Source organism: Etheostoma spectabile, chromosome 1, assembly GCF_008692095.1.
Source record: "Etheostoma spectabile isolate EspeVRDwgs_2016 chromosome 1, UIUC_Espe_1.0, whole genome shotgun sequence".
In the NCBI taxonomy this organism is placed as follows: Eukaryota; Metazoa; Chordata; class Actinopteri; order Perciformes; family Percidae; genus Etheostoma; species Etheostoma spectabile.
Genome location: NC_045733.1, coordinates 24,313,243 through 24,338,697, shown reverse-complemented (window position 1 = coordinate 24,338,697; position 25,455 = coordinate 24,313,243). Strand labels below are relative to the sequence as shown.

Sequence of the window (25,455 nt, the reverse complement as noted above, 5' to 3'; positions counted from 1 at the left end):
AAGTGATAAAACTGGTGATCAAAATAGTTATTGAACCAAAATGAAACCGTGCCGTTTAGCTGAAGCATTGCAATCATTTGAAAATAATCAACCTAGACATGCAGCTCAGCACTGTCTGAATTAAATTTCACGTGTAAACATACACGTGACTTTCTTAAGCCAAGTACCGTGTTATTTGTATGCATTTTGAGCTATGCGCGTGTATGTCTACGCTGAATACAGCGGATGTAAACATACGTGTCACTTGCTGTGTTAGCCACACATGCCATGTTATTGCGAGAAGAAAGTGGTGGTTGATTTTAGGAAACGTGAAACATGGTTGGGGTGAGGAAAAGAAGAACGTAGTATAAAAAACAACTAACGATTGAGTTTAGGACACGTAACATGCATTCTTTAGTAGAAAAAGAAACCAACGGTTGAGTGTAGAAAACAACATCACCACCTATGGTCATGAAGGCTGGGTCATGACCGAAAGAACGAGATCCAGGGTACAAGCGGCCAAAATGGGTTTCCTCAGGAGGGTGGCTGGCGTCTCCCTTAGAGATAGGGTGAGAAGCACAGTCATCCAAGAGAAGCTCGGAGTAGAGCCGCTGCTCCTTCGCGTCGAACGGAGCCAGTTGAGGTGGTTCGGACATCTGGTAAGAATGCCTCCTGGGCGCCTCCCTAGGGAGGTGTTCCAGGCACGTCCAGCTGGGAGGAGGCCTCGGGGAAGACCCAGGACTAGGTGGAGAGATTATATCTCCAACCTGGGACTCCAACCACGGCTCGGGATCCCCCAGTCAGAGCTGGTTGATGTGGCTTGGGAAAGGGAAGTTTGGGGTCCCCTACTGGAGATGCTGCCCCTGCGACCCGATACCGGATAAGCGGTTGAAGATGGATGGATGGAATAGTTCACCAACAATAAAAATGTTGACAGATTAATACTATCAGTTGAACGGAACGTTTATTGCATTGTAAGAGAAAAATCGACTCAAGTTCAAGGCTCTCAAGACCAACTTCTGGACAGTGCTCATAAGAAATTGCTGACACATATGCCACTTTATCAATAAGGATTGGTGAGTTTAATCGGCTGTCCTAACACAGAGTCGGCCAGGATGAAACACAGCTAAAAGCTAAACTAATTAATGCGGTGAAGACAGGCTTAGTTTTAAAGTTTAATGTGGCTGTGATTATTCTAAAGGTCCCAACAAGTCATTGTATACAGTGAGGTGAAGTTTTTAATAATGGTCTCACTTTCATGAAATGGTTACCAATTCTAGAACATGCGAAGATAACACATTTGTCACGCATGAGAAAAAAAGCATGGTTTAGCATAAAATGGGCATGTCTGTAAAGGGGAGATTATTATACTACAGTTTTAACTTTCTCAACAGAGATGGTATTCTTTTTTACAATGTTAGTAGATTGGATTTTGTGCAAAATATTCCTGTTTGTGTTGCAACACAAAACATACAGAGGTCACTATCCTTCCAGTACAAACAAAGACACAGTTTCAGAGATTATTGCATTGCCAGGTGATGAAAAAAGGTTGATGGAGGTCTCTTTAGGGCAAAGGAAGGAGCTGAGGTAACAAGTAACAACTATTTGTAACAGAAGGCAACAGAAGTATGAAAATACTTTACCATCACCACTAATGTGAGATAGAGGGTACTGTTTTCAGTAAACACCAAGGTATCACAGTTCATTTTACAAGGATATGGTGAATGTTAAAAAAGATAGATAGATGTTAAAAAAAAAAAAATGGATTAGAAAAAGGGTTAGGATTAGTGATTTAATGTAAATTTCAGTTCCCATAATCCGGTCATCTTCTTGCATCTTTATAACTGCTCACTACCTCAGAATTACGTATTCATCTATACACACACACAGCTGAAGCTGCACGTGTCATTTAAATATGATGCATGGGAACATTTAGATGCATGAAGTCCATTCACATCTCTGTAGCCAAAAAGCAGATCACATTTAAAACCACCTCATATACAAAATCATATTACAGTACAATGTACAGAATCTATGTGTGCCCTGTGTGGGTATATCAATACACTGCAATGTGCTGTGGCACCTGGTTACCATAGCAACACAAGATGGCTTAGCATCGGGAAAGCAGTACTGTAGGTGTGTGCTGAAAAGATGAGAATAAATCACCAATAAGCTCTTTTGGTGTTAGAAAAAAGGCAGCAAATTTCTTGCTTAAATTAGGCACCATTTGGACGCTACGTAATGACAGATATACACTCTCGAGTAATTAGTGAAAGTTGAAGGAAGTGATTGATTATTTTGGCTAATGCTAGATTACAGATTGTAAATCATTCCTTTCTTATGGTGCAAAATTCCCTTTTAGTGCCTTTATTCTAAACACTATTGTAAATTCCTATTTTATGCTAATTGCACTGGCTGCTGTGTAGCCATAATTATGGTAAATCTGGGGGATTAGAACAGTTTGACAGTTTTGACACACATGCACGCACACGCACACACACACACACACACACCTAAGCATCTCATCGGTTTTTGATTATACAATTGATTGTTTATCTTGATTAAAAGAAGTTCCAGTTTCTCAATTATGATCAATAGAGTGAAATCAGGGAGGTGTAATCTAGATTGGCAGTAGAACTGACCACAGACACAGCTGATAAACAACCCTGTGACACACGCCAATAAACAGCACTCAGATAAAAAAGAGCACTTAAAGCTTCTTCCTGAGTAGGTTCACAGGGAGAAGGGCAAAAATAGAATGAATGGCTTATTAGTGAATAGCTAACAAGTAGCTATCTGTCATGACTGTTCAGGCTGTTGTGTACCTTGTGGAAGTGGTTTAAAGTGTAACCTATTATTGTGGCCGGGTTAGCTCATAGTTCCCCCCCTCCCCCCTTTCATGTCTTCATCTGCACTGTGAAAATAAAAGCCTATAAACGCCCACAAAAATAATCTTTAAAAAAAAAGTAACCTTATATTCTTTACCACCACTCAATCTATTTTTTACCATTTATCTTCAGCTCTCATTCACTCCCTTACAGACAAACACACACATGCTTCATGCAAAAGATAATTGTGTGATTAGCAGCATTACTCACCTTCCATTGCGTACTTCATATCCAGGGCAAAGAGGCTCCACATGATCTCAGCACTGATCTTCCCAGCATTCAGTTCTTGTGGAAACCTAGTGGAATTGAAACGGATTTCAATCAGACTCATTTCCGTATAATAACATGCCCGACTGGGTGGCCTGATGGCTTGGCCCAGCATGAGTCTCTAAAAAACGACTTAACAGATGTGAAAGAAGACATGGTTGGTGGATCTCAACTAATAACACCCTGTCATTTCCAAACCTGGTTGAATTGGGGCAGAATAGCGAGGTGCATGCCTGGGGCTTACAAATGAGAGAAAGTGCAAGAGGAAAGGACTACGCAAAGGAAGAGAGAGAGAGAGAGGGGGGAGGCAACCTATTTGGTAGGTAATCTGCTATTTTGAATGCCTATAGATTTTCAGTCAAAGCTTTAATGTGAGGTGTCAATGGTTTAATTATCCGCATCTTCAGACAGTGATGGGAGGACATTTATAGATGACCGGGCAGTGGCCTGAGAATTGATGGGTCAATTTATCTGTAATAGTTTTACTTTAGCTGGAGACGGCCCTGTTTCCAACAAAACAATTGTCCGCTGAATTCTATTTAAACAGTTATCTGCTCAGCCGGGACACTCCGGCGGAAACCAATGCCCAAGCTTGTCGGCACACTTAGACACTCTCCTCTCCTCCACCCTTTCCTCCTCCTCAACCGTTGGCACATCCTTTTATAGAGCAAAGGTACAAGCACTAAGATTAGAAGGCGGGTTTGTGCTTTCAGTGGCTACCAGAGAAAAAAACTAAACAAGAATCCCAAAAACAATTGCTCCCTCTTTCATCTCTATCACTCTCAGAATTGTTCTCTCAACCTCTGTTCTTCTTGTCTCATCATGCACACATGCACTGTGGGTGAGGCAGACAAAAAAATATTCATCTGCATCTACTGTAGATGGTTTACAGTCAACTTCTATGTGATGAAATAAATGCTTTGTGGTTTACAATCTGCATGATGAGTATTCCTTGAAATAATTACTAAAGCTCTAAAGCAACGGCAGCATTCTGTTTTATATTTCCAATCATAAAATACATTTTGTGTATCAGTCTAGTGGATCAACAATTTCTAGGCTAGATTCCCAAGTACCTGTAAATATTTTCAGCACAGAGCAACAGTAACATTTTAACATTTTTCCCTCTGACGGAAGCAGGCAACAAGTCCACTCCTGGATTTGATGGAAAAAAGCATGAGAGTTGCTGTCACTCTGGAACTTGACCAAGGGACTTTGAGGGAAATGGGCATGAAAATTGCAAATCTATCATTAGACAGTATGGGTGAGAAAGCTCAGGGCATAAACAATGTTGTAATAAGCATCATAAATCAGCAAGAGGAAGGAGAAAAGAAAAAGGGGGAGGCGAGCGGATATGTATGAGCGAGACAAAATAAAGAAAAATATGTTTCATCTTATTTCTCGTTAGGCGAGCTGCGCTCTATTTTCTTCAGGTTGTTTAATTTGTTGGATTTCATTAACCAAACCATCGGAAGGACGCCAACACAAACCCCCTCAACACCATCACCACAACCATCCCTTTTTTCCAAACAAATCTCTCAGCTGTTATATAATTCAGCAACACTGCATTCCCCTTTTATCCATCCATACTGTGGCTCACCATACAAACAAAACATGTTTTACTGCTGACAGACCCTGGCTGCCTCACAACCACAACACACTGCTCATTCATGTCTTCATATCAGAAAATACATTTTTCAAATATACAGGAGCAAAAAGGCTTTTTGTTTTCTCACACTCTCTTTAAAACAAATCTTTCAAATACTTAACATGGTCCTTAAAAAGGGATTTCTATTCATTGCCTATTTAATCCTGTGTAATGACTAATGAAGCCATAAAATAGAGTAAAGAATAATATAAATATTGAACAAATAACTAAATATTCAATTAGCATGAGCCTTATTAAAGACCCAAACGCTACTTTTATTTATTTATATTTCCATATCAAACACTTCCTTAAACCTCCTTTCAAGTCAACCACATCTATGTCCATTTGGTTGCGAATGGTTGGGTAAATACAAATTAAGCATACATGGTTACATGCAAATGGTATGTTGTTGACGCAATGTTTAACAATTCATGGGTAATGAGAGTGCCTTACCACAGAAGCTGGCATAGTAACTAATTAAGTACACGTTGAACATGCATTGGATAAGCTGGCTTGGTAGAAAGCATGTTGTGTATAATAAAGAAATACATACTGGTTAATGACTGGGGTGTAAGCCGTCCGGTCCTCGTCGATAACAGACACCATGAGAGTGATGAGTTTTGGCCAGAAGTCCAGGTTCTTTATCGACGGACCCTGCTCCTCTCGGGGAATGTCCTGCTTTCGGCTCTACAGAAAATAAAATTAGGATGGTTAAGAGTCCAAAGACAGTTTGAGTGTGTTGAAGGTGAACCAGAATATATGATAAGGAAATTAGAATTTTGGGATATGGCAAAAAATATTAACTTGCCTAGGTTCACAAAGAGAAAGCCAAATGAAGATTGCTCTTGTACGGCACAGACTTTATAATGCATTTAGATATTCTGTAATGCCTGCGGTAATATTATCTTGCCATGACATTTTTTGCGCAATCGATAATATGCTTGAATAAAAAGCAATGGTTAGGAAGCATAATGGCAGATTTTCACAGAGTAAGAACAATAAAACAACTGAAAAATAACAGAAAACTTTTCTTTGGATTTGTTTGAAATTATGGATGTATGTCATTTAGCATTTTTGTTATAGGAATTTTATTTCAACAATATCAGCCTTAATCTTTATTGTTCTGCTAATGCAGTGGTTCCTTAAGTAGGGTTCTAGGGGGCCACCAGCAAAAAAGGAGAATCATTTCTATTCACTATAATTCCACCCATAAGTAACGCAGTAAATATGTGATTATTTTGGTCATTGGTTTTAAACACTGTCACTGTCACTGTCTGTAATAAAACATCACAAAGCAAAAATCCTATCAGATGTGCCAGATGCTTTGAAACCAGAGCATGCAGATTACGGTTGTATGATGGAAAAAAGGCAGATTATTGACTGACCTCAACAACAGGATTTTGTTTGTCTACAGCGGAAACAGATACAGCAAACATAACAGGTTTTGCCAAATCAACCAGGACTGAAATCTTAAGGATTACAAATATGAAGTTTTAAAAACGTTTTTATTTACCCTCCAGTATTGTGTTTATGTAGATAGGGCTGTGCGTCAAAGTGTATTGCAGAAATCTTGGTGTCTGTCCCGGGGTGAAAGGTGATAAATATGAAACCTCTCACTGACTCTAGCATCTGCTCATCCCACACTGAGTGCAACCATAATGATCTCCAGCCAGCATGTCACTGTCTCAGTCCTCCACTCTGCCTTGTTCAGGTTGCATAGAAAACAAGCAAGGCCACGCACACAGAAAACACAGAGCTGATTTCACATACTGAAACAAACTCAGCCATACTGACAGCTCTGTATCAGACATAACAACATGCAACACACACACACATGCTTATGCACTCTGGCAATTATAAATGTGAACTAACACTGTGGACTACGGGTACATGACCTCCCAGTAGGATGCAATAAACATTCTCTCATATGTGGATATACAGTATCTCTGACTAAAGCAAAAGATATGCTTGATGTATGTTGCTGAAAAAAAGTGTTAAAATAAAGCATGTTCCAATCAGTTTAATAATTTAGGTTGAATAATTCAACAACCATAAGCCTATTGACTTTGGTGCAGCACACAGAGTAGATGTTGTAGTTTGAGCTGGGGAAATTGAAATGCAACATGAGGCAATTCATCATTGATGCAGTCTTTAAAACCTAATCAGTTCATACAATAATCAACTTGTGTGTGATGACGCTGATTCTTGTTTTAAATGTCTAGTGGTGCAAGGCAGACGTTGCAGCTGGAGGAATTTAATCTCACAGCAACAAGAAACACAGATACAGCTTACAGCTGATTCCGTGTCAACCCAGTGTTCACTACTTTAATCATTTGGGTTTGGGGCTGCAAATGTTAAGTCTATCACTGCGTGTGCCATGGTCATGACAACTGATTACTACTCCTTCCATGGGAGGTTCCATCCCAGGCATCGTATTGATCAAAGGCTCATGCATTTCTAATTTGCATATTCATTTACATTTGCTGTGTAGCAAGACATGAAAAATGCACTGCTTTCCAACATGGAGGCAACAGGGATCTTTATGTAACGGAATCTTGACCTAAAGACTGTGTTGGGAAATCATCTACAGTATGTGCTACTAGAACTGGTGAAGAAAGGCTGAGATGTGAAACAACATTGTTTAGTGTGATCATAAATTGAGGCAAGCAGCGCCAGAGACAGATCTGCTTGGCCCATTAATCATGAACTTGAAAATATTGAGAGGTTAACAAGTAGTTACTGGCCCCTTACTCATAGTTAATGAAATTAGAAAAGGGATGCTTGCTTCAAAGATAAAGGTCTGACCTGGTATTAGAGGCCTGGGCCATCAGGGGGAGAAATGCTACTACATGCAACAAGGTAAAATTCTGTTAAATAGGAGGCGTGATATGATGAAACAAATGTCTCTGCAGGAGGTAACTCAGCTATGCAAAACCTGTCAGTGGGTGTATCTTTGTGCGTGTGCATAGCTGTCTGCATGTATGAAGGACACTGAAGGTTGTGTCATCCCACTAAATTGGATTCAGTATGCATCCCGCTTAAACATAGTGTAGACTCCCTGTGCTCATCTGTATTCACCTCAAGTATGTACACACACATTGTTAAAAGGTGATTTAGTGGACTTCTGTCTTTTTACAGTCAACATCAAACTCATGGGCTTCACTCTCAGTTGTACTAGGAGGTGAATACTGTACTGAAGATTACAGTGTAGTTTCACTACTCTGCATGCTCAATTGTGGTGGTGGGGGCACTAGAAGACATATTCATAGCAGTGTAATGCTCCTCTAGAGGGTAGCTAGTGGTTAATGTTTATTGTTTAGCGTTTTCAGTCCCTGTGTGGGAGAAATCAGCATTAGCATACAACTGGCTCCTCATCAATTCTCACAATGTGACATAAATTACAGTCTCTGATTGAAGGATGCTCCAGAAGAATGTGATCAAATTCCCAAGAGAAAGAGCTATGGGTAGAACTGAAGCTGTTGCAATGCATTTTAAGGTCCAGAGAGTTTACATATCAAAGAATGCACTCTAAGGCACACTTTCTGAAAACAAACAATGTTTCAGTCAGACAGAGTTAAATCAACCATTTGAGTATTGTTGGCAAATGTGTGATAATGCTGATGAAATCAATTTGTGTATATATATTTATATACACACACGTACAGGCCAAAAATTTTGGACACACCTTCTCATTCAATGTGTTTCATTTATTTTCATGACTATTTACACTGTACATTCTCACTGAAGGCATCAAAACTATGAATGAACACAAGTGGAATTAAGTACTTAACAAAAAAGTGTGAAATAACTCTTAAATAGGTCTTATATTTTGAGATTCATCTGCCCTCTTTCCCCTTCGTCTTGCTTTTTCAAAATCCTCCTTTTCCTGCCAGGATTTAGGAAACTGTTGAGCTAGATTCCCCCCGCCACTCCTACCCCGAGTAATTTAACGCCAAGGCAAAAGAACAGAGCTTTGTTGTTATGTTATGCAAAAAGCCTCGTTGTGGCTGGGATATTTCACTGCCTGCCTGGCCACAGTGTCAGCGCTTGTGTCACCACACTCAGTCACCGTTAGCAACTGGAGAATTGGGGTCTGAAATGTGTTCTATCTGCTGAGTCAAAGGCTACCTAGTGTATGTGAACATAATCATTTATAGTCACAATGAGATTTGCTCTGGGGTGAAGCTAAAGTCCTTTTCTTTTGCCTAGGAGGAAGCATTGATGGAGAGGCTGCCAATTGTAAAACTGTGGCGGACGAAGACGTAATTAGCAAAAGTGTCTATCCCCCCGGTTTGGTAATTGCTTACCACCCCTCAGGCTGTTTAAACAAAGGAAGCTTATTATTCAATTTTTGAGTGGATTGCACCCATTATCCTAAGAGACATTATCTTCTGAGGTGTGGAGGCCATTCTTCTTGGGAAGTAAACCGTAAAATAATCAGGCGGAACTGCCTGTTGCCTGATTATTTACTCAAGCAAGTAAACTAGCCCATGGAAATCCTCATGTGTCCGGATGACCCTAACTGTGGTCTGGACTGTGTTTCTTGGAATTAATATGAGAACTCCAGTTGCTTGTGACATGCTAGTGATCCATTCCTACACGTGGCGGTATACTTTTATGCCAGTTTACTGTTATTGTCAAGGTTGAAATGTATTTGTTGTGCTCTTACATTATCCATCTGGACATTTGAGACAGAAAGTGAGAGAGATGGTGATTTGGATCAGGTTAAGTGCTGCCTGATGCTTGGCTGCCTTTGTGTGGCTCTTCACTGTTGACTTTTCTTTCTTAGAAGATTGAAGTCCTTCATGCAAAGTTTGCAATAGACGAGGTGAACATTATTATTCTCTGGGAAATGTCAGTCATAGCATTGAGCCTATCGATTGAATTTATATTTTCCCGGCATTGTCACACATCAATGCTCGATGGTATTTTTAAACCCCCAGCGTCTCAGTCCAGGCAGTGCTGCGACCATTGACTTTAAGGCACCTAACCCAAACCTTAACCTTAACTATAACCATTGCCTAATTAACTTCAAGGCAGCGCTGCAACAGTTGACTTCAAGGCACCTTACCCTAATCTTAACCATAACCATTGCCGAATCCTAGTGCGTTCCAGGCAGCATTGCCTGGAGACATTGAGGGGCTTAAAAAACTGAAAATCCACATCAATACAAAGCATACTAAAGCTCAGAAGGTAAGGCGTGATGTTTGCGTTATGACAGGCTGAAGGTGAAACGTGATAAAGGCATGATGTGAGTGCCAGCAAATACCAGAAAATATAAGAAAGAGTATTTTTACCTTACGTTTTTGATAAATGAATTCAGAGTGGCCCAGAAGTAATACCGCTATTTAATATTAATTACTTTTAAAGGACTACCAATATTAAAGGCTGATTTTTCAGGTAAGCTTAAACAGCTCACTGTTTCCAGTGATGAAGGTAGTACATTCATAAAGGCTCCATTAAGTGTCAGTTATCTAGTTAGTGTTGCCTATCTGCTTAGCTAATTACCATATGTTGAAATGCTAGTTTGTGGATTAAATGTGACTACATATGTAAATCAGCAGAGCAGGTATGCTGTCATTTAAATTTAGAAGCTCTTACTCATACTGTGTTTACTCATGAAATTATTAAGAAATGCAAATGCAAATAACCTTTAAAATAACAATAAACACATATGCCAGTGTCCAGTGTGTACTATGCATGAGAGCACAACACCCTTTTTATTATTTAGTATTTTTTGTTAATATTTTATAATATCTTGTTTGTTTGCTCTGGATGGGCCGGCTTGGCTTATATGGCTTTTTAAGCCAAGGGAAGCCATAACAACAACAACAACAACCATAACAAAAGAAACAAAAGAACACTAAAGCTAAACAGCTGGCAGACAAATCCCATAATATAAACGGGGTGAACAAATGCAACGCAGTTATTACAATTACAGTTTGCATTAACATTCAGCTTTTCAACATTTGCTGCAAGATGTACAAAGGTTGCTTCAGCCACAGATGTGACAATTTTTTTTAAGGTAAATCGAGGGCTGGGTACGGCTCAAACATTTCCAATACCAATGCCAATACGTGACTTTAAAATTGGGTATTGAATGACGAGGCATTTTTCAATACTCAATACTTTAGAAGAAATTCGGTCTGTGCCTAAAAAGTATTGAATTTGGTACTCAGCCCTACTATGACGTGTCTCAAGATGATTGATAAGCACTGGGACTGGATTTCGACCAACTAACAAAATAACAAGAAACCAGATAAATAAAACAAGAAACCAGATGTTAAAAGAAAAACCCTCAGAACAGAGTTTACTTTAAAAATAATCGTCTTTAAAAATGTTTACAATGAATATCTGATTACTGGGGTGTTTAGGAGGAAGGTGGAGGAAGAAGTGATTGGGTGAAGGGTTTGACTGACCAATGAGCCAATTATCATCAAGTTGCAACATGCAGTTGCCGCAGAAAAAAAAGCTATATTCCGAAGATGAGAGGCACTGCCCAGGTCTGGTACGAGAACCAAGCCTGCGCCTTATTTTGATTAGACTCTAACACTAGCCACACCTTATGACCTGGCACCTTCATCTCTTCTTAATCTTTTTGACACAATTAAATAAAAGCACTCACAACTATAGTACAGTAACTATTCTTGTTCAACCTACATTTTAGCTAAATTGTCTTTGTGTATGATTTGATTAGCGTTTAGAGTTTCAAGATATAGGAAAACCAAATCCAAGTGAGAACTTATTACATGTTAAAATGAAACATTGTTTAGAATCTGTGTCTACTATCTGCAAGATGTAATGTAAGGAATATAGAGTTTGCAAGATTCTGCAGTTATTTACTCTGTCCCAGTACCTAGTACAGCTATGTTGGTACCAGTGTAAAAGTAGAGGCCTGGCGTTAATGAACTGAACAGGTTAATTAGTAGTGATAGTCATAAGGATTTGGAAGCTGTTTACCTGGTCAAGGAGTTGGTTGTACAGTTCATGACAGTTATCAAAAATGTATTTGTATGTGGAGTCCAGGCACGCCTTCACGCAGTCCTTCACCACCATACTGGCTCTTGGTGGACTCTGGAGCTCTTGTACCTGCAAACACACACACACACACATGCATGATTAAAATTTTAGGTGCTCGCTCTCATAGCCGTAAAATTGTACAATAACTATATATCATGTTAGCAACCCATATCTATGACAGTTACCGTGTCTTAAATCTATTTCAATGTATAGTGTACCATCCATCAGTGGAGTGATAACATAATAATATCATATTACATGTACATGAACTATTAATCCCAAGATATAACTTTGTTGTAGAAAAAGAGCAAGCTATCCATTATGTATATCATAATTGGCATTTGGCCCGACTGGCATTTAGGTGTGTGTGCAGCAAAATGAACTACAGTCTTATACAGTAAGTAACACTGTAGCTCCTGTGTGTGAGCAGCTGTGCATATACACAGTAAAGCGCGGCATGGGCATTGCACAGATTGAAAGCATTGGTAAGCTAAAGTGACAGATTTCATTCCTTTGCTCATAGCTGCCATCTTAGCAATGCCTCAGTGCACCAGCTCTACACTCACACTCCTGCCAAAAGAAAGCTGAATAGAGCCGGCCCTTCATACAGTGGAAGACGTCAAGACATAGTGTTGGGGGAGCACGACACAGCTGGAAGCGTTTTGAACATGTACAGTAGTAACTGTGGTATACAGTTCAATCCGTAAACTGTATACACAAATAACAACACAAACAACACAAACATGACTCCATTGTATCGGTCAAAAAAAGAAATTGTGCAACATTAAATAACTTGCTTTTGAATAATTAGTGGTGTTGAGAGGGACAGGTTTCCTTAAATCATGAGTTTAATCAATTTTACCTAAACAAAACGGGCTTAAAATCAATGTGGCTTTATGTTTATAATTGAATCTTCATGATAGTATTACTAGTCACTCAGAAAAGGGCACAACCCTTCTGTGATTACATTTAAAAATAACCTCTACAAAAGGTAAGTTAGCAGTGTGCTCCATACAACACAGAAACACAGACACACAGACACACACACACACACACACACACGCTACCTTCATTCTAAAGAAGGTGATGCTGGTCAGCAGATCAACAGTGGACTTTAGATCTTGGAGACGCTCTGGGTTTCCTGCAGGGAAATTATCCTGGAGTAAGAAGGAGAGCGAAGAAAAATAACATGAGGAGAAATCTTGTTGAAAGCAGCCTTTTAAAGTCTCACAGCCCCACCCAAAACATTGCTTAGCCAGAAACATTGAAATTGATTACAGAGCAACGCCCAGCAATCATACCAAAATGACTCTCTGTCTAATCGTTAAGTGGACAAGGGAGGTCTCTGCTGATGAAAACCTCTATTTCGGGGCCATGAAGTCATCAGGCAGTGCAAAGCACCGTGACGAGGAGCATATAAAGCCCTGACAGCCCGGAGGAAAGGCATCACTGGCCCATACATTATCCTAGTTCTCTTCTCTCTTAGTGGTCTAATACAATTTTGCTCGTTTTCTATCCCTCCTCTAGTTTGTCAATAAATGCTCAATGGAGATTCAGGAAATGGAGCCAAATCTTCACAGCGGCCTGTAGGTTTGACAGTACAAGTACAGGAGAAGTCTATCTCAGATCGAGACAGAAGAAGCAAAACTCGCTTGACATCTTTTGGATGGGGGCAACATAGAGGTTTTTATTGGGATGATGAAACAAAATAAAAAACCTTTAGATGGACAGTTTTCAAAGAAGAAGCAAAAAACACAAAACAGACAATGGAGTTTTGAAAATAATTGTTCCAACACAACCTGGAAACTCCCACTATGTGTAGGCCTACTCGTTTTTTGAGTAGTTTATCTGTCACAGGCCATTGGGGAAACAACAACACTCATGTCGTCACACTCACTCAGACCAATAGTGGAACTTCATCACTCAGGGACTCAGTGACAGAGTCTTAAGGTTATAGGCCTGGTCCTAGGTGATCCAGCAATAAATGTGGAGGCCTGTTAATGCTTTACAGACAGTCAAATGTCTACTTACAGTATATTTTTCTAGACTCGCGATTAATAGTAGCAGTCTAGTTTAGAGATGAATGTGTAGTCCCCTGTAAAGATAAACAGCCTCCAGGAAAACAAGCTTGACACACATTGTGCAAAAGAAAATGTGAACCATTATGTACTATTTTGGCGTCTGACTGGGGAAAAAAAGAAAAGAAAATCATTTGGGACCTTTTAAATTAACAATAATAATAATAATAATAAAAATTCCCATGAAAGTATAGTGCTTAAAGTATTTCATCACTTCTTTCTTGCTAAAAGATTTACTGTTTAAATTTTAAATTGGGATTTAAGAAGCTTGAGTATCCTGTCTCATTCAGTCCACAGAATCCTTCCAATACAAATTCTTACAATTTATTACAATCAAAGAATAAAATTGTCTTGCAGCTGTTGTACTGCGATCAGTCTTATTCACAGAATGGAGCCTGTGAGTGCCATCAGTCACTGCCCTTTCTCTGCTGACACTGAAATTTCAATAACCTCACATGCATGTAGCCTTCAGACAAAAGGGAAACCATCAGTCCCTGTAGCTTCCACTGCAACCTTGAGTGATGCCATCGTTCAGTACACCACCTAAAATCACTGTGCTGGAACAGTTACAACCTACAATTTGAGGAGATGAGTGACAGTTGTCGAGGCGTTTAAACGAGAACAACTTGCAACTTTTATAGAGTGAAACCAATTAGGTCTGCAATGCAACTTTGTTGCTAAAAATGCTTTTTTAATATATTTTATATTATGTTTATATTTTTTAGTCATAGTTAATATTTAATCATGATCTACTACACTGTTCAATCCCTGCACTGTTCACTTTTGCACACAGCCAACCATAGTGCCTTACCTTGTCATGGTCATTGCATTTCTGTAAGTGATTTTTTATTTTTATTCTTATATATGTGTGATATATGTGTGTATATGTGTTTGTTGTGTTATGGTTGTCTTGCTACCGGATGCTTAAAATTTCCATCAGGATGAATAAAGTATCTATCTATCTATCTAGTTGTATTCCACTAAGGCCCCTGCATTCCTCAATTAATGTCAAACTAGTCTGTGCTTTCTTGCTTTTCCAATAGAGGCAATAACACCTTTACCAAAGAGAGGAAAATTATCCATGAAAGACTGCAATTTTCACTACTGTCAGGCTACCTTTTCAGTGATAGTGGAAGTCCAAACCCACTGAGTCTGCTTGGTTTTTAAATGAAACCATTTTTTTCTTTGCAGACATAATAAAATCTCATATAATATTCTATACATTTAAATAAAGGGGAAAAATGTTTCACAGTGTAGCATTTTTAATCTGTTAGTGAATTATGACATCAAATTGTAATCCGGCTTTGTTATGATGGTGATTGAAGTCAAATAAAGTGAAGTGCTCATAGGCGCTCATTATGTTTGCTGCAAAGGAGGTAGGTGGGTTCCTCACAAACACAACATATTATGATCTCAGCTAGCAATCTAATTTGATATTTGACACTATGTTTTGATGGGTGCACAAAATGAATTCATTTTTGACTAAATGTGTGTAAGGTGAGGAACAACTGAATAGGATTTATCCAAATTACTGTATTTACACAGCTTCAGGAGGGGAAGCAAGTTTGGGATGCTTAAATAGCATAAAACCAGCATGTACTTATGAACTGGTAAAGCATTACTTACAAAGCACAACTGTGATTATTTTTTATTAAATCAGCGTCTCTCTGTTTCTGATGAACATACAAAATTATTAATTCAGTGTCTTACTGTACTTTACAATTGCTGATGTTTAACACAGAACAGATGTATTGCCCAGAAGCAGCCAAGCATACGAAAAAAAGCAAAGCATCCGTCTCTGAGCCAAAGTAGAGACAACATCAGCACTGCCAGATGACAGAAAGTCCATTATGAGACGGGACAAGGAGTGAGTGATGCTGATGAGCATTTAGTTCTTTGTCTTTGTTTTAGAGCACATTACATGTTATGTTGGGCCTGTGCCTACAATGAGTGCAAAACCTTAAGGCAGTGGCTGCTTATCATCAAAAACAAAATACAGTGTATTGTTTGTTGTGTACATTGTAGACTGTTTATTTTAACATTAACCTTTTTTACAAAGGCAGCATGATGGCTAAAAAAAACACTGCTAGTCAAACACTGGGAAACACCAGAGTGAGTGCATGTAATCATGTGGAAAAAGAGATCAAAAGCAGTCATGCACTGACGTGCACTGGACCTCGACTGCCACAGGAACACTGCACTGGTCACCCTGCACTCTGACCATCCTGAGCAGAGGCATATGCCGTTGCTCCTAAAGGCGCATAGCGCCGCCCAAGACGATTCTGATTGGTTTAAAGAAATGCCAATAAACCAGAGAATGTTTTTTCTCCCATCCCGGAATGCTGTGTGGACTAGCCAGACCCTCCTCCACAGCACTGTGAAGGAAGGTCTGGCAAAGCAAGACTAGCACAGACGTTTCGTTATCTGCTGCCCTCGGTGAAAGGTGATACTAGCTTGTCTCTTGTCCTTGGCTTTGTCATAAAATTGAAATAAAATAACAAAGGGTTAGCTCTGGATTATGTAAGTTTTGCTCTGCAAAGAACAACAGTATCCCAAATACCGGAAACTATGTAAATGCAGCTTTGTTCTATGCTAATATTTTATTCCTCCAGAAAATAGAAAATTATATTTCTCTGCCATGTGAGGATGAGAGAGGCCTGTTGTTTGCTTCTTTAGCAGACTGTGATATGTATAAGTACATCTTACTATAGAGCAACATTGTGGATATTGTCCCAGAAGTGTAATTTTTTGTTTATGTGGGGCTTTAACAGCAGAATGTTACTGAATATGACACAGTCCTGCTAAGGAGAGCTACAAGTACAGTATGGAACAACTAACTATTTTTTTTTTTAAGTGAGGCGGCAGTAGGAACTACAGCTCCGTAGAAAGCAACAAAGCACTAATACTGCACAGAGTTTCATTTAAAAAAAATAACGCACAACTCCCAGGCGTGCTTACTGAACAAATATCACTTTATATCAAACTGTCCAAACTAAGCCCAAATCCCTCGCAGCGTGTTCTGAACACTGATATGTCCCAGCAAAACCTGCAAATCCCAGCTGGGACAGACTGGCTATACAAGGTGTCACCCTGTATCAGCGCTGTTAGAATAAAGTTTAAAGGAAGAAACGCATATGAAGCAAAATGTAGAGTGGCAGCTGCACCCTGGCTCCCTCTCTGCTGATATAAGTCCCCTGTTTTACAAAAGCAAACTCAATATACCTCAGAATGTCATTATAGGGAAATCCATACGGTGAACAGGCGAAGAAGCCAGATCTGAATCCTATTACTGTCCAATAGTGGCAGGCCGGCTCTGTGGGACGGCTTCAAAGAGTGAGAGAATGACAGTATGGTGTGTGTGTGTGTGTGTGTGTGTGTGTGTGTGTGTGTGTGTGTGTGTGTGTGTGTGTGTGTGTGTGTGTGTGTGTGTGTGTGTGTGTGTGCGTGCGTGCGTGTGTCTGTGAGAAAGAACCACTGGTCTGTGGCAGGCTTGACAAGAGAGCAGCAGGGCAGTGCTGGCAGGTGAAGCCAATGTGATATTCTGTGACTGCTCTCAGTGAACGTGTCATCACCAGACAGCCAGGCCATCTGAAAATAAAAGAAGCCATCTCTCCTTCACTTAAAGCATAACTGCGGCCAAAATGCAACCTAGGGTCTTTTTGTAAATGTACCCGAGTCAAACTTTTGTTTTAAAGCATAATTAGGACGGAAGCGCCACTTTTAAGATTTATCATATGTTCGTTTTGGGTCAAATGGCCTTTTATGGAAGTGCTAGGGGCACTTCTATGATCACATCAAAATCACATTAAATTAAAAACTACAAAAACTGAAAACAGTGAAATCAGTATCACGCATGAACTTGAGCATTGGGAAAACCATTCTGGGGTAAGGGAACATTAACAATGTTTTTGAATGTTCTTTTGAAATAACTCATATTCATTGGTAGGTAATTTGATAAGGTGTGCAGAGGAGCATGTGGTTAAAAAACGTTATCAAGAGCTTTTCATGTTCTTTTGTTAATTTAAATTTTGAATATATTTTTTAATTAACATAGCTTTTTAGGTATATTTAATTTAAGTAAGCTATGCGTCATTCAGTCCTTCCAGGATTTTGAGATGTCGCAATAGGGTTGCACGATTATGCCCAAAATAATATAATAAAATAAAAAATATAAAAAATAAATAAATAATAATAAAAAACAAATCACGATTATTTTGATCAATAGTGAGATCCCGATTAATTATCACAAATATTTGTTGATTTTAAGCAAAACAAATATTATTGTCACATAGGCTATTTATAACTGCTTTCACATCCATATTGTGCTACATTTCCCTTATGTTGAAGTTGTATGCTGTACATACATACAGCTGCAACACATGTAAATGAAAATTATCGGAATTAAATAGCCTAGGAAAAATTAGCTTACTAGCCTAGTGAGCCATAAAATGGTGACTTTCAACAGTTTACATCAAAGACATACAGTCAACTGGAAAATTCTCTATATACAAGATTACAGTGGAGCTTGCTAACGGATGTTGCCGGCTGCTCGTTTTTCAGTGACAATCACAGAACAAATGACCATGGAGAATGAACCTCTATCATACAGTAAAATAATAATAAATAAGTGTGAGTGTGACCAACTCGGTGAGGGATGAAATGCCACTACACCCGCAGAATAGAAATTGTATTTCCCCAGCATATATCTAATTGGGGGTGGACAAAATATTAGAAATACATTTCATGAAAATGTGGTCTAATTCAACACAGCCAGTAAGACTTCAGATATGACTACACTGTAGATTTAACACACTATCAACAAACACTAATAAGACTCTACTACAGGTAACTATACTGTAAGTGTATTTGCCTTTTGTTATGTGGTCATTGACAAATTACTACAATATATGTATAGATGATGATACAAAGCTACTAGCTTTTTAATATTCAAACCCATATGCTACTTTTAAATATTGCAAGCTTTTCAACATTACCAACCCTGTTGTTGATGTTTACAACGAGTCCAATACCCTAAATCCATTACCACTCAATCCATGAACCACCACGGCAGACAGAATGGTAGACACCCAACGACAGAGTCTTTTTATTGGTCCATAACGACCACTATTTCTTGAGCTGCTGATGGACCCCTCGACACCGTAGGGTGATTATTGATATTTATGTACCTGGCTACACCACTGGCTACAGTCTGCTGAAAACTGCAAACACACTTAATAGTAATTTATCATTCTATTAATTAAATTTGATTCAGGCATTTTGGTCGTGGTGAACAACAATGTATGACATGAGATCCGTCTGTGTTTATATGTATCTATGTATAATGTCTGCTTTAATTTTACACTTCTTAACAAATCTTAAAACCACAAAGTCATCTTAAAGCCATATACTATATGTTGTTAATACTATGTGAACATGAGTGTGGCACATGTGACATTAAAAAAATGCCATACCATCACATCTAGAATAACATTTACCTTGCCTTATACACCTATGCAGAACATACACATGGAACTGTGTCCAAGAAAGAAGAGAATTCAGTTGTTAACCACATTTGGAGGGCAACAGGCACACATTTAGCATCAACAACAAAGTGTAAAAGGAATGCTGCTCCAAGCCAGATATAGTAAGCACACAGTGTACTATAAACAGTTAAATTAACCTTGAAGCCTATCAAATCAACCATGTGGTAGGTACCTTAGATGGGAACACTGTTGTCAAAGTACAATCAGTTTTAGAGGATGCAAATAATAAACACACTAAATGGCAACCTGCATTTTTACAGAAAATAAGCATTGTACCTACAGTGTTTAAAATAGAGACACAATGTCCAGTTAAAACTTGGTCTATTGACATACTATTTATGTTGACTTAGAATAAATTTTAACAGCAAACTTTAAAAATGATCCTTCTTTTGAAGTGAAGAAAGTCACAGAGACAAACATGATCTCAGTTTAACACACCAGATGCAAAGTTTATACGTACTCGATATTTCGAGAGGTCGATCCTCAGTGAATTATGCAGCTGGTCCAGTAATTTGACAAATTTCTCCCTCTGTCAGGATGAAAAATTTCACAATTCAGTTCAGCGTCACCACACCAAAAGCTATTTATTACACTTTGTGGACGTTAGCATTGCTATGCCTGCAGTGATTCATTTTTACTTACTGGAACAAAATTTAGGGGTTTAGCTACAGACTCGGCTTACTGCCTGGAAATATTAGGTGATACCTTACAAAATTAGCTTATTAAAAGTTAAATCAGACAGTACTGGCAACCTCTGAGATTTTGTTGATTTCAAGTACAGACCTTGCTTTAGACAAATAACTTTAGCTAAATCTAAAAAAAAAAAAAGTAGCGATGTAAAGGGTTCCATATCAGACTATAAGACAGTAATTGATGTGACTGGTCTAACTGGAGACCATAGAACACACATTTTTCATTTAGCACTATATTATTATACATTACTGCAGTAATGTGTGCAGATGTCAGACTCAAACACAATAATAGATGCACTTACACCAAAGTTAGATGCAGCAAATCGGTCAGAGGCGGAGGCAGTGGTTGTGGTGGTGGTGGTGGTGTGGGCGAAGTAGGCATTGATATTAGCAAGCAGGTTGCTCATCACTGCTGGCACACCGGGACACATGTATTTGGCGGACAGACAGGAGAAGTGCCTACAGAAGAGAAGAAACAGCTATTACTCTACATAGCAAAAAGAGCAGTGCTGTAGCCATTTTTGGGCAACAAGAATCAATAGACAATCACATGAAAAAAATTGAGACAGTTTGAGACCCCACATCAACGACTCAATTCCAGACATGATGAAATGATCACGCCATGCTCTTCAGCAATCCTCAATATCCGCAAAGTTAAACAGCGCTAAAAGAGAACATAGTTAAGAACAATTAAGAAATATTTCCCTTGAAATATATAGCTCTAGAAATTTACAATACCTTGCTTCTATCCATAGCATTACAGTCACCACAGTAAAAAAAAAGAAAAGTGAGCAGAAATATTGCAGTACAGTATTTCTTCATTATTTTCACCTTCTGAAACCTACCTACTGAAGAGAGAGCTAATTTTTAATGTTCCAAACAGTTACTCCTGGTAGAAGAGTCAGTGCATAAGTAGTTAACTGCTCTGTTCATGTAGTAAAAGTGTCTTTAATGACTACATATCGCAAATGATATAAATCACACTCACAGCTACCAAGTTATAGATGGAGCAAATACGTTTGGTAGTAAATCAAGAGGTCCTGTGGGGGCTAAGGTGTAATCATATCCAGGGAAACAGAACAGAAAAATATACATTTTACTGTGTACCATTAAACTTGTTTGTTTCTGTAACAAATACAACCGAGACAAACTCAAGCACAGTATGCGCACTTGCTGTAAGTGTTTTCCATTGAGGTGAATCCACATATGTCAACCTAGCACAAACTTAACCTCAATACAATGGATTAAAATGACACAAGTCCTATTTACCAGGGGAGGGACTGAAGCAGCAACCTTTTACTGTTGCAAACCATCTTCTGTTTAGTTAAATCTTATTCCCTTTTTTTTCTGTCTCCAGCACCTTACTCCCGGAACTTTAAACTACACACAATGAGACAGACACATCTATTACCACTTCAGATATGCGATGATCTTTCTCTCTCTTTCCCCGCACACAAATTAAGTGCCGGAGGCTGAGAGGCCTGGTTTGAGCAGGGATCTCTGCCTGAGTGAAGAGCCTATGCTCCTTTTAACGCTTTATATTGCTGCTTCACAAGCCTTGTGGAATGCCTCCCACATCCCACATTCAATACCACACATAAAAAATGTATGTGTGCAATAATCTGTAGGTTTACTTTAATGTAGCAGACAAAAATATACTCAGAGGCTTCTTTATCAGCCTCTGGCATGACCCATTGCAACCAAACATCTGGATGAATTTGATGCTTTTTACAGTAAACATACCTGAGAGCTTAAATCCAGCTGGGCTTTTTATATAGCATTTGTTTAATGCTCAATCTGATCTCTATGGAAAAACCGATTTCACTATCATCTGCTGAATTTTGTGTCAACAAAAATTATCTTTAGCCTACATTCCACATAATGTTGCTTTTAAATAGAAAAAGGAGAAAATTGATATTATTCACACCATCACTTTTAGATACTGTAAAGAGAAATTTGTGGTTAGGTAATATAACTAAGCATTTTTTATGTATGTATTATATAATATTAGGAGACAATTGTAGGGCTGTAAAATGAAATTGCAATATGGAATAGTGTAATATCTATATTGCAAGGGGGGCGCAGTATTTAAAAGGTTATGTGTCAAACCATACAGGAGTAAGTATTGTAGTGCTGCAGAGACAATACATCTTACAAATCATATTCTAAAAACTAAGGGAAAAAATCTTTGTTTTTGTACACATTTTTGCAAAAATCACACTATAATCTTTTTTTAAATATATTTTTCAATGATCATTCCCTCCAATACGGTGAATCGCAATTAGAAGTGTTCCGTATATCGCGCAGCCCTAGACATTTGTGTAATCAACATGTTGTTTTTTCATAAACATTTTTATTCATCAAGTTAGAGGTGACCATAAGTATCGTGAAGCTGGATGTTGAGCCTGGAGTACAGATATTTTGAAACTAAAAACATCCTGCACAGTGAGTCGTTGCTTCATAAAGCCAAAGTGTTAGAAAAGGCACTGCATTATGGGGAGTAATGTTTACAGATTTACTCCCCACTCCTGACTTCAGCCTGCGCACACACACACGCATATGCGCACATACTCACAAATAGAAACACAAACATGTTCTCATCGAGAGGCCTATTTAATTACTTTGCTTTCAGCCTCCAAATGACCCAGTAGCACTTGGGGTTAGGAGAGCAAAGAGAGTGATGCAAAGAGAGTGGTGATGGCATCCGCTGAATTCCCATGGTGCTTTTAGAGCTGGATCTCCTGAGCCAATTTTCAAGAGGAAGACGTTGTTTCTCCTCGTGTTACCCTGCCTTGGTTTTTACCGGCGGATGAGGCATACACTCACATATCATTTTACGGTTTCAGATGGCTGGGAGAAATTAGAAAAAGATGATGCGAAACAGGAGGGTGGGAAGTGAGGGAGGTAGGGAGTGGTGATGAGTGAGATGAAGAAAAATGTACGTAAGTGAGGGGTATGTTAGCAGTTGTTGTGTGGAGCATGTGAGGGATATTCTCTGAGCTGCTGTGATTTATGCAGCCATCATGTCAGGAGTGACTGGGAGTCCAGACTCTAAGATGAAGAAAATAGAGAGGTAGGGCCATTCATAAATTTCTGATGAAGCATAATAAGCGCTGATATAAGAAACGCCATGCTTAAACAAGGTTCAAGCCTGAAGCATTGCCTCAACCTGAGAAAGCTGGCAATATGCCACGTACTGCTTCACTTGTCTGCACTTAAATAACCATACACTCCCTCATACGCTGCAATATCCTGCCACAACAGTCTATACACATAACGCTACATATGTTGTTATTGTAGCAGTCCACTCCTTACTTATGTAGAGCCACTGTCTGTTAATGAGGAATGTTGACGAATCCTCAAAACAGCAACATCAAACTTTTCAGGGCTCAATCGAAACCCAAATTATATCAAGTCCATAAAGGCAACACAATTTCCCTGTGTTGCTTCATCTCAATGATGCATGTGGCCACATTTCTGGACATGAAAGACAAATGTGAGCTGCGCCTTTCATTCAATTTGCCAACACAATCTGTGTGTAATTACAATTGGATTTACAGAGGCAGCAACTAATTACATAATTAGCTACTGGGACTGCACAAGTGTAGTCTGAAAAGGAAGGGGGACTTAAAAAGGTGCAGCTTGGTGATGCAATTTGAGATTTTTAAACAGCAACTCAAACTAAAATCACGATGTGGTGATGATGCAGACACTCATTAACTTATTACTCACGGAATAAATGAAATGCAAATAAAAGGTATTACGCAAACAATAAACCCCTCACCTCTGGCAGGAGGTTGTCCATCCCGACCAAAACCTGCCGTCAGCCTGATTAACAAGGCCTTGGACGCACACTTACATTGACTCTTAACCCCCCCCCCACCCCACCCCTATTCACTACACTTTGCATTAACCTACATCCTGGACTATACACCTGTATGGAGGACAGGATAAATACATAAATAAATTCATCAATAAATGTTTAAATAAATACAGTAAAAAAATAAATAAATGTAGGGATAAATAAATGCATAAATAAAATAAATAAATAAATAAATGCTGAAATAAAAAAATAAATGCTTTAAATATATTTAAAGCAGACAAAACCAAATGATCCCCAATCCCTGGCAAATGTTCCTTCCTGCGTGATACAGATGTATGAAAACCAGCTCTAGTTGGCATAATGGCTACGACCAGCAATCTGATGGCAGATCTGTTGCAAGATGTAAAATGCCCTTAAATAGGCCTACCACCAGATGATCCAACCAGGGATCAATCCTCTTTTATCGATATTTGCTTATTGTTAATAAATGTGTCATTCTTTAGGACCTTAATCTCATGCACGCAAGTAGATGACTAGGTCTAGCACCCTGAAAGTAATAGCATTGTCTCGTTCCATGGATTAGAAATTAAGATTTCTGTTTCAGAATGTTATTTATTTCGATCGTTCTAAAGCTATTTGGTCAGTAAAATTAGTTTGCAGAAATGAGTCTAATCTGGTAAATTCAGCTTCAAGGTTTTGTAGTTTAAGTGAACTAACTTTGCGCGCATTATAGCACAATAGCATGGTATTGCTCCTAATAAAACCTTTTATCACGTACTACAATATCCTGGGGTCTTCTACAGAGGCAACATGAATGTCTGCAAATATCTGGAATTCTGCTATAAACTGAGTAATGTAGGATTCATTTCTCAGTACAGCACGTTGAGACAGACAGTCTAGGGTGGTGACGCAGAGAACCCCTTTATGGTCAGACAATGCCATTGGGAGTAACACTAAAGTAAAACTTTAAGTGGAAGATTCAGTTTGACAAGAATGGCCAATCCTGTTGTTTTTGAGCTTGCTGAGGAGGATGCAATTGTATGATAGAATCTGTGGGCTAAGAGGCCGGCATCAGCCTGTAGCAAAAGAGTCTCCTATAATAATGCAATGTCAACATTTCTCTTTTTAAGTAGGGCTATGGTGCTGGCTCGCTTTTGAGGTTCATTCAGACCACTACATTTCCAAACTGAAAATGTAAGATCACCCATTATCAAAAAAGCTGCGTTCTAAATGGAAGTAGATGTGGAAAAGCAACTTGCTACTGCCTTTCACTTCGTTAAATCTTAACAATAATGCATCCAAAGTTAAGTCCCTCAACACAGAACATGAAAGACAGAACAAAGACAGGCAACAGTGACCCAATAGGGCAAGAGAGAGAAGGGGGAGAGGGGCATAGTCGAGGCTAACACTCAAGTATGTCTGTGATCAAGATTGGACACGAGGCAACAAAAAAGAAAGGAACCAGTTACCTGATTGCAACAGCAACTGGTTCCACACTAAATCAACTTTACAATAAATGC

At 38.9% G+C, this 25,455-nt stretch overlaps 1 protein-coding gene across 6 annotated transcripts in view; it reads right to left on the bottom strand.

Annotated features, from left to right (window-relative positions):
- The window catches only part of unc13c (unc-13 homolog C (C. elegans)), a 103,523-nt gene that overhangs the window by 32,569 nt on the left and 45,499 nt on the right, over positions 1-25,455 (bottom strand). For all 6 annotated transcript variants that reach the window (XM_032507195.1, XM_032507029.1, XM_032507140.1 and 3 more), the window contains 6 exons: positions 20,415-20,571; positions 19,881-19,949; positions 12,867-12,956; positions 11,740-11,868; positions 5,333-5,466; positions 3,078-3,163 (listed from right to left, as the gene is read on the bottom strand). In XM_032507195.1, the coding sequence (XP_032363086.1) occupies positions 3,078-3,163; positions 5,333-5,466; positions 11,740-11,868; positions 12,867-12,956; positions 19,881-19,949; positions 20,415-20,571 (665 nt within the window). The remainder of the gene's footprint in view (positions 1-3,077; positions 3,164-5,332; positions 5,467-11,739; positions 11,869-12,866; positions 12,957-19,880; positions 19,950-20,414; positions 20,572-25,455) is intronic.